General features: G+C 51.8%; 5 protein-coding genes across 5 annotated transcripts; 3 read left to right on the top strand and 2 right to left on the bottom strand.

Moving 5' to 3' along the window:
• Positions 1-265: 265 nt before the first annotated feature.
• On the top strand, positions 266-1,708 carry GUITHDRAFT_98082 (hypothetical protein; the record flags this gene model as incomplete). Its single annotated transcript, XM_005821377.1, has 1 exon — positions 266-1,708. The coding sequence occupies one exon, from the start codon at positions 266-268 to the stop codon at positions 1,046-1,048; it is 783 nt and encodes a 260-aa protein (XP_005821434.1). The 3' UTR covers positions 1,049-1,708.
• A 1,526-nt stretch (positions 1,709-3,234) lies between these two features.
• Positions 3,235-4,066, bottom strand: GUITHDRAFT_61641 (hypothetical protein; the record flags this gene model as incomplete). The annotated part of the gene is made up of 3 exons (XM_005821378.1): positions 3,235-3,334; positions 3,387-3,510; positions 3,556-4,066. Coding segments are annotated over 3 exons (735 nt in total), but the record flags the coding sequence as incomplete, so codon positions are not given.
• A 967-nt stretch (positions 4,067-5,033) lies between these two features.
• On the top strand, positions 5,034-5,387 carry GUITHDRAFT_147230 (hypothetical protein; the record flags this gene model as incomplete). Its single annotated transcript, XM_005821379.1, has 1 exon — positions 5,034-5,387. One exon carries the CDS (start codon positions 5,034-5,036, stop codon positions 5,385-5,387), a length of 354 nt encoding a protein of 117 aa, XP_005821436.1.
• A 559-nt stretch (positions 5,388-5,946) lies between these two features.
• GUITHDRAFT_53381 (hypothetical protein) lies at positions 5,947-6,213 on the top strand (the record flags this gene model as incomplete). The annotated part of the gene is made up of 1 exon (XM_005821380.1): positions 5,947-6,213. A coding segment is annotated over one exon (267 nt), but the record flags the coding sequence as incomplete, so codon positions are not given.
• Positions 6,214-6,472: 259 nt separating this feature from the next.
• On the bottom strand, positions 6,473-8,546 carry GUITHDRAFT_166214 (hypothetical protein; the record flags this gene model as incomplete). The annotated part of the gene is made up of 9 exons (XM_005821381.1): positions 6,473-6,610; positions 6,659-6,765; positions 6,813-6,908; positions 7,124-7,225; positions 7,438-7,523; positions 7,573-7,774; positions 7,832-8,191; positions 8,273-8,381; positions 8,434-8,546. The coding sequence occupies 9 exons, from the start codon at positions 8,544-8,546 to the stop codon at positions 6,490-6,492; spliced, it is 1,296 nt and encodes a 431-aa protein (XP_005821438.1). The 3' UTR covers positions 6,473-6,489.
• Between the last annotated feature and the right edge of the window lie 721 nt (positions 8,547-9,267).

Here is a 9,267-nt window from a genome sequence, read left to right on the forward strand (position 1 = left end):
ATATTGTAGACTCTTGAACTAAATTAGCAGCCAGATCCACCCCTCCCGCAACTTGCTCGTGTGCTCCCTGCCGTGCCAGTCTCCTGTCTCTTCCACCCCGCTGTTCTCCTCCCACTGACCTGCTCCTACTTCAGAAGCTTCTGCTCCCCTCCCCCCCCTCTCATCCATTCATTGGTTGAAGAGTTGAAGCCTTCACTCTTGAAGCAGCATCCTCCTGAACAGTGCCGTTACTGCCGGCGACAACTTTGTTCTCTGATCGGTCAAAATGCCTCAGGGAGATTACATAGAGCTTCACAGGAAGCGCCATGGTTTTAGGTTGGATCACTTTGAACGCAAGCGCAAGAAGGAAGCGAGAAGACCCCATGAGCTGGCTGAATATGAAAAGAAAGCCTTCGGTCTCAAGGCCAAGTTGCACCACAAGAAACGCCACCAGGAGAAGGCTGTTATGCGCAAAACGATTGCTATGCACCAGCAGCGCGAAAATAAGCACAAGGACGAGGATGTAATTCCTTCGGGTGCTGTTCCTTCCTATCTGTTGGACAGGGAGGGTGTCTCTCGTGCTAAAGTCCTTAGCAACACTGTAAAGCAGAAGAGGAAAGAGAAGGCAGGGAAGTGGGCGGTGCCGCTGCCGTCTGTGAGGCCCATTGCTGAGGAAGAAGTGTTCAAGGTTGTGAAGAGTGGAAAGAGGAAGAAGAAGGCATGGAAGCGAATGATCACCAAGATGACATTCGTGGGGCAGAACTTCACCAGGAAGCCTCCAAAACTTGAGAGGTTTATCAGACCCATGGGTTTGCGTGTTACCAAGGCGAACGTGACCCATCCCGAACTGCAAGCAACGTTCCAGCTCGAGATCCTCGGTGTGAAGAAGAACCCTCAAGGCGCAGTGACTACCCAGCTGGGCGTCATCACCAAGGGAACGGTAGTAGAAGTCAACGTGAGCGATCTTGGACTGGTCACTCCATCAGGCAAAGTTGTTTGGGGAAAATATGCTCAGGTTACCAACAACCCGGAGCTAGACGGTTGTGTCAATGCAGTTCTGCTTGTATGATCGCATGGGTTTTGTTTTGCTTTACAAGATGAAGAGTCATTTTTTTTCTTGTTTATATCAGCACTGTCTTCTCTTTGGTACTTGATACGAGTTGGCAAAGCTACATGTCTCTTTAGTTCAAATCTCAATGATTTCTCTCCCGTGATGAGGTGTTACATGTTCGTATACCAATCGCGCAGATTCTGGGATAATTTTCCATAAAAAAGAAAGAAAAAAAAATAAAAATACAGCTTGTTCTGATAGTCGTCTCGTAAAAATACTACGTGTATATCTGATCGAGCTCTCTTTCGTGCAACATGACCATGCTATGTCATACCCTTTAGCCTATCCCGTAGTTCTGTCCTCAGCTGAAGACACTCAAGAACCATCTAGTCTTACACAGTCCAAACAAACGTCTCACTGCTTAGTTTTCATGCCACATCTGTCCAAAAACACACTTCTCTTCAAGCAAAGAAACCGTTTCACCGACACTGTATTAGCTTGCCATGCATCTTCTGAAGCCCATTGCCACTTTCACACCAGCTTTACGAATCACTCCGTCAACATGTCGTGCAAGACCTGCTGTAAAACGCGTTCCTCATTTCTCTATGTGGAGCTCGCAGCACATGTCTCTCGTCAACTTTCCTCGTGGAACTCCGATGGCAAAAGGGTCCGCAAGCCAGTGCTGACATGTAAAGTTAGAGCTATTTGCGACTCCGAGTGGTAATGATGACATCTCTTGACATGAGATACACATCCTTTCGTTTAAAACACAGGTTATAGTTCTCGAAGGAAAGGTGAAACGATGTAAATTACCGTGGCTTCTTGTGCGATGACTACAGTGTGTAGTTTGATGACAGGAAATGTGTAGTAAATATTCTTCTGCTGACATCTGGAATGGTCTCGTGAGTAGTAATGCTGTCAGCATATGGCCCCCCTTCTATAAAAAGGAGTCTCCACAACCCTTTTAGCATCCTCGCTCCTCCTCGACCTCAACCACGTACCCAAGAAACTCCTCCTCCCCTCTGACCAAGATAGCAAATCTCTTACATTCATCCATCGATCTCCTCTCTGCTCCCTTCAGCCAAAGTATGTGCATTGCCTTCGATATCGAACACGTCATGCAGATCCAGATCCAAGACTCCGCCTCCCGTAAACCAGATGTTTGTGTAGACCACAAGCCATCGCCAGCCTGCAAGACGTTGTTTGATGAATTCTATGGATGCTCGAAAGGAAAATTCTCATGCTGCGAAGAAGTTAGAAGCGTCGATGGTCAATTTTCCTTTCTCAACAGAGATGCCATAACCGCCTCAGCCGAGAGTGATCCAAGATTATCATCAGTTCTTGTACAATTGTCTTCTTTCTAAACACTTATTCTTTTCAATAAAAACGCTTAAATCTTACTTACTTGCGCTGCCAATGTTGTTGGAACAATTGTTGCCTCTTCTCCTTTTTCACTACATCAAAGCAGAACTGTTTTGGTCAGATTCCTGGAGTTCCTAACTGGACGAGTGTTTCTCTCTTCTCGGTGTTGCGAGTCTGATTGATCTCAAGCTCGTGGATGTGCACATGTGCAGGAGTCCTGCTTCCATGCGGGACAAGAACATTCCCGGCAAGCATGTTCAAATAAAAATCTTCTTGTATTCAAATCTTCTTGTATTCCCCTCTTGTATTCAGTTCATGGCTGGCCTTCATGATTTATCTAGCTTTCCGCAATGTCCTCGTCGTCATCCACATGTTCCATATCATCGGAAATCTTGATTTGCTTGATACTGCAGATGAGTTCCGACAACAGCTCCTGCATACTCATTGTTCACAGAGGAAGCAAGACTTGGAAGGTGTCATCAAAAAAAAAGAAACAAGGTGTTACCTTCGGAACATGGTTGTTTATCAGGCAAGAGATCTTGACAACAAGCTTTGCCACACAATCATTCTGCTTCATCACAGGTGCGGGAATCATGTTCTGCAAAAAGACGGCAAGGAAAGATGGTCGTCAAAGAAAAGATCAAACTGCGCGCATAGTTGTTCCAGCACACCTGGATGTGCTTCGAGACCTGTCTAGGGTGAGAGCTGAACTCCTCAACAGTCGACAAGTACTCGGCAGCTGCGTGAACACGTAGCTGCAGGTCGTTCATGGCATGCTGGTCTTGGAGCGGCATTGGTCAACGCTAGCAGGAGCAAGGGGGACGGTTCGTCTTACATGGATGCTGCGGGAGGAAGATCCATGGACGTCGCAGCATGCCGCAGCCGCTCATCACTCCGTCGGCTCCAGTAGCAGCAAGACATTCCTCGATGTCCCGATGAGTGCTAGGGAGGCAGCGTCATGGGATGAGACAGGTGGAGCAGAAGCAGCTTTCACCGGATGTTGCCGTTGGAGATCACGGGGATGTCAAGAGCTTGCTTCACTGCCCGGATCCACTCCCAGTTGGCTGGCCACCTTCCAGTCCGCTTCCCTCCTCCCTGAACCCTTGTTCGCCCATGGACTTTCATCCTTGTCAGTGCAATGTGTAGGCCACAGCACTGCTGACCTGTCAGGCACTGGCATCCACATCGCCTGACCATCCTCGCCAGCTCCACTGTCTCTGCAACATCATCGAAGCATCGGATCTTCACCAGGCAAGCTGCCTTCGGGTTTGACTTTCGTATCGCATCTGCCATGCTCCGGACGCATTCTGCCAGCAGCTCGCGCTTCTCCATCAAGAAGGCTCCGTACCCACCTTTCTTTGCACACCGCTGGGGGCACCCCACGTTGAGCTCCACAGCGGCGCAGTGGGGAGCAGCCAAGGCTGCAGCTGCCGCTAGATCGGCAGGATTCGATCCCCCCAGCTGCACGATCAGAGGCCTGTCCTCAGGATGGAAAGGAAACTGTGCACGATAGCTCTCGCTCCTCGCATATCCGGCAGCATCAATCATCTCGGTGGAGCATATGTGCGCGCCATTGCGCCGTGCTAGCATGCGGAAGGCGCACTCTGACTGGCCCACCATGGGCGCCAACCAGTACACCGGTCTTCCAACGCTCTCGAACCATTCCCAGGCTTCTGCTCCACTGTACTCCCTTGCGGCATCTCGATCCTTACCCTGGCATTCAATTTCGCACTCGCTCATAGCTCGGAGATCCTCAACGCTCACAGTCAAGCTCTTTCCTCCTCTACCTCGTCTTTGTCCTCCTCGTCATCTCCTCCTCTCCTCCCCTCTCCCCTCCCCTCCCTCTCCCCTGCATTTCCAGGCTCGGGCAGGCTTTGTAAAACCCTGGTACCTCATAGTTGGTTACCCACCCTTTCAAGTACCACAATAGTACCGGTGTTCAAGTACCCCTACCTACTTCCTCCATCAAAATCTGCTTGGACTACCCTCATTGTCACTAGGTTTCAAAGAGAAAGTACCCTGCATTTTAGTACCCCTACCTCCAATATCCGTCCCCTTTCTACCCCTCAGCTCGCGGCATGGCGCCATCGGCGGCAGCGGATCCTGACGCCGATGGCGGCTGAGCATCGTGAAAAAATGTTGTATGGAGAGGAGAGTAGAGGAGAGTAGAGGAGAGGAGAGGAGTAGCAAAGGGCAGAGATAAGGTAGAGGAGAGAAGAGGAGAAAGGATGCCGACAGTCTAGGAAGGGATAGTGGTAGGAGGACCATAGAGGAGCGAGCAGACATGATGATGAGAACGATGGACTGTAGGGATGAGATGATCACTGTGATCATGACCATGAGAAGAGTTGATGCGTCCTGGAGCTTCTATCTCAGCTATTTGAGATGATCGAATCGAGGGAATGTCATTTCATGGCACACGTCCAGGGAAGAGATGAAGGCTGCGAGTGGAAATCGGAATAGATCATTTATTTATGAAGCTTTACTGTATGTCTGAGTTGCAGGATCATTTTCTCGATCAGGCTTTCCTGTCGAATAGACTCCTCATCTTCTAATGACCTTGACAACTCTTCGTCGCCGTATTTGCTAGTTGACAACAAGACTGATATTCTTAAACAGGTATCGATAGAAACGTCAGTGCATGGCTTCGCAGCGATCGAATCAGTTCATTGAAGAGTACGCGGGTCCAGTCAGCCTGTACGCCTACCTGGCGCAGCGATGGAAGGTTTGTCCCATCTTTCTTCGGAGGAACCTATCCTACAAGAGGAAGCACGAGGACGCCGAGAAGAAGAGGGGGGACCGGGGACTGGCAGTGAGCAAGGACAAGCAGGGTTCAAACTTGTCGGATAGCCCGACACACCAGACAGCCCACACGGACCCGGGGGAGAACAAGGAAGTGCAGGAGTCGGTCAACCTGCGGAGATTTATCAGCTCCTCGAGGAAGAGTCACCTGACGTTCCGGCTGAGATTCAACGAGGGTTCACAGGAGAGGTAACGCATCCCTTGTTTTCTTCCCCGCGTCCTCACGGCTTCACCCTCGCAGCGTGCAGAAGCTGTCGGAGCTGCGTTGCTTGTGGTGCGACATGACGTGTAACGACCTTGAGGGGCTTCTATGGCACCTCCAAGCATCGCACGACAGGTTCTCGTATGCTTCTGAGACGGCAACATGCACTCCCGAGATCTACGTGAGCGTGAAACCCTCGAGCGACATCGCAGTCGGGTTTGCGAACTTCTCCTTCTTCTCCCCGAGGAAGGGGGGGCCTCCCCTTCACACCTCAGTCGCACACATAAATTCCTTTGAGGAGGAGATTTCGCGGGAGGTTGTTAGCTCCGAGCCCCATGTGCCGAGAGGGAAGAGAAAGCTTGGTGAGGGAAAGAAGGGACAGGCGGGTGAGGGATCGAGTTTGAAACCGTCGGGGAAGTTTGGGAAGCGATCGATTTCCAAGTCGAGCAAGGCAGGACAAGAGAAGCGATCAGAGAAGCGGTCTTTTGGTGAGCGACAGTTCTACCGCTCGCAGACTTGCCTTCCGATCGACCCGGAGGACATGGACTACGACAGTGATGACGATGTGGATGACGAGTGGCAGCTGGCACAGGCTGAGAGGCTCATGGACGAGTTTGAGGACGTGACGCCCAGGGAGAAAGCTTTCATGAAGCTGTGGAACAGATTCGTTCATAGGCATGCCATCCTTGCCGACTTTCAGGTCCCTGTCGCCTGCGAGACCTTCGCACGGAACTTTGGGCAGCAGCTGATTGAGCAGGGACTCAGAGACGAGCTCCTGTTTCATCTGTTTGCTCTCTGGGACTTCAACCTGGTTGACAAGGAGCAAATCCAGGCGTGCATAGGGATCGTTGACAACATGAAGGAGGCGCAAAGAGGTACAGGCGAGCCTGCAGGAAGCAGCTCAATGGGAGCATCTTCCTCCTCTCAGGCAGTCAAGCAGGTCCAGGGGGGGCGCGGCAGGGAGTTTGGCACAGCAGACGAATGGAGACTTCAAGTTAGGCCGGTCAACTTGAGGAAATGAGAGATGCTGACTGGGACCTTGACAAGCGAAATCCCTGGACATTCTGATCATTTCGCCATTTTCCTTGTTCTTTTATTCCAGTGGAGGACAATCGGGATCGTCCTCGAAGTCTTGATCGACTGAGACTTTCGAAAGCTTCTGCGTCAGCGGGCGGATGTCTGCCTCGTGTCTGTTGGGGGATTGCTTGGTCATGCTGCTCAAAGGTGGTTAGAGGGGAAGAAAAACAATGACAGCTTCGCACTTCTTGATGTCCACGCTTCCCTGTAGCTCGTTCGCCATCCGCCGGTTCCGAGGAGCCTCACTGGCTTGTAGCGTCACTGCCTTGTCCTCCTGCTTGGCCGAGCGCGTCTGAGGAGGAAGATCAGCAATGCTGCGGGCGACTTCGCTGTTGGTACCCAGTGAAGCTTCGGGCAGATGATCTTAAGTTCTCCCGTGATCTGCGATCTCTGAGCCGTCGCAGCGTCTGCACGAACTTCCTCGGGGAGCAGCAGCTGCACTTGTTGTCATACTCCCATGCAAACACATCCCGCCCCACCCATCCTCCAATACCAATCTCCCCTTCTTTCTCCTCCTCCTCCTGCGGTAGCTACCATCCTCCTTCTGCATTTCCTCCTGCTGCAGCTACTATCCTTCTCCTCCTCCTCCTCCTCGCCCTGTTCCTGCCTCGCCTTTGCTTCCTCCTGCTTAACCAGGGCCGGGCGAGGACCTGGATGATCTTGTCGTGCTTCTCGGGCTTCCTGCAAGTCACTCGGAAGAAGGTTGGCTGAACGTCCAAGTCGAGCATGGACGAGTCCATGAACTTGGGAAACTGCAGAGACAAAGACGTCTGACTGAGCATGCAGAAGGGGAGGAAGGAGAGCGTGGAAGAGGGAGGGAGGGAGAGAGGGAGGGAGGGAGGAAGGGAGGGAGGGAGAGAGGAGAAAAAGGAAGGGGAGAGGGGAGAGGGACCAAGAGGATACAGGGAGGATGGGGGAGTGGAAAGCAAGGGCAGGTAGAGAGGAGGAATGCACATTGGGCTACCTCGATGCGGACAACAATATTTCCTTCCTTGTCATCGTTGATGTCAAAGTTCCACTTGCCATCGTTGCAAACTCGTGGAGTGCCATCTGGAGACAGCCTTAACTCTCGCTCTCCAATCCTCGTCGAACCTCACACCTTCTTTCATAAGAGACCGATTCTTGTAGTAATCCTCTTTGGCCGCCTTCATAGGGTCCTTCTCCCTCTCCATCGTCTTCTTCTCCTCGTCTTCCCGCTGCTTCTTCTTCACCTCCCGCTTGTAATCTGCCAACCGAATCTCTGGGCTGAACCCATACAACTCCTTCCCCTCCTCGTCAGAGTCGATCTCCTGGTCAGGAACCTGTCGCAGCAAGTCACTACCTGCTAGCATGTGCTGGGCCTCTGCCGAGCTCTCTACCTGCTCTGCGTCCACAAGATTCGGATCTCCTCCCATCTGCTTCACGCGCTCCCTCGCAGCGGCCACCAGTCTCACCCTAATGTCTCGCAGCTGCTGCTCTGCTTGAATCCTCTCCGTCGCAGTGATCGCATGCCCGTCCAGCTTCTCGAGCTGTGGCAGCGTCCCGATGACGTAGAGCCTGTAGGACTGGAACTCCGTGCAAGGGTTCCCGATGAGGAACAGTTCGCGCAGGTTGTGGTTCACCCTCAAGCTCTCAACAGACAGGAGGTTCTCAATATCGATGAAGTTGACGGTCAGGTCAAGTTTCCTCAGCTTTTCGTTCCTGTCCAATCCCTCAATCTTCTTGATGTTGTTCAGCGCCTGCCAACAGTGCAGTCACAAACAACAACGCATGTTGCCTTCGTCTCCATCTTCTCCATCCTCCTACCCACGACACCTTACCAGGTTTAGATAGTCGAGGTCACGCAATCGCTTCAGATTCTCGATCTTTGGTATCAAATTATGTTGAAGATACAAGATCTCGAGCTCCGGGCACATTCTCGTCAACATTCTACAACCATGGTTCAAATGAAAAAGCGTCTGGAACAATCTTAAGGTGGTACCTGTTTATTCCCTCGATATTCTGCTGGTGAAGCGATATCTCCTTGAGGTTGGATAGACACCTATCATTGTGCTCCGCCCGTCCTCGCAGCATGGCTTCATTGATCTGCACCATCTTGTAGCTGGATGCATCATGTCAGCCAGAGCGGCAGGGGAAGGGTAGAACATGGACTAGAGTGTCCCGTCAACCGTATCTTGACGTTTCAATTTCACTCATTTGATCACGAAGAATCCACAGCCGATATGATAGCTTCAGATTTCATCTCATGGTAATCGCTATACTTCTTCTTCCACAACTGTCCTCACCCTTGACTCCCTCCCTCTCTGCACGCTGCCATTCTCCATGCCTGCCCGCCTTGTTTTCCTGCTTGCCTACGTGCATGCTTGCCTGCTGCCTTGCCTGCATCTCTCCTTGCTTGCCTGCATCTCTTGCCTGACTCCCTCGTTCCCTCGTTCCCTCGTTCCCTCGTTCCCTCGTTCCCTCCTTCCCTCCTAGTTCTCGCATTCGCGAATTGCGGTTTTCGTTTTCTGAAGTGATCAGAGCGGGGATGAGGGTGGAAGTGCTGGATGAGATCAAGATGATAATGAGGGCGATGAATTGAGCATGAGGGCGATGAGTAACATGTCTTTGGTTGTAGGGGGGTGGGGTCAGAGGGTTCAAGTTGGGGTAGTACAAACTCAAGTAGTGATGGAGTGTTATGATCTTTTTTTTGCTGAGCCCGGGGGGGGGTGGGCAGAGGGGTGGGGCTAGGGGGTGGGTGGAAGTGGGGGTAGGTGGAAGTCGGGCGGGTGGGGGTGGGCGGGGGGGGGGTTGTCATTGCAGACCCAGTGGTTTA

The sequence above is a fragment of the Guillardia theta genome (assembly GCF_000315625.1).
Source record: "Guillardia theta CCMP2712 unplaced genomic scaffold GUITHscaffold_145, whole genome shotgun sequence".
NCBI classification, from domain to species: Eukaryota; class Cryptophyceae; order Pyrenomonadales; family Geminigeraceae; genus Guillardia; species Guillardia theta.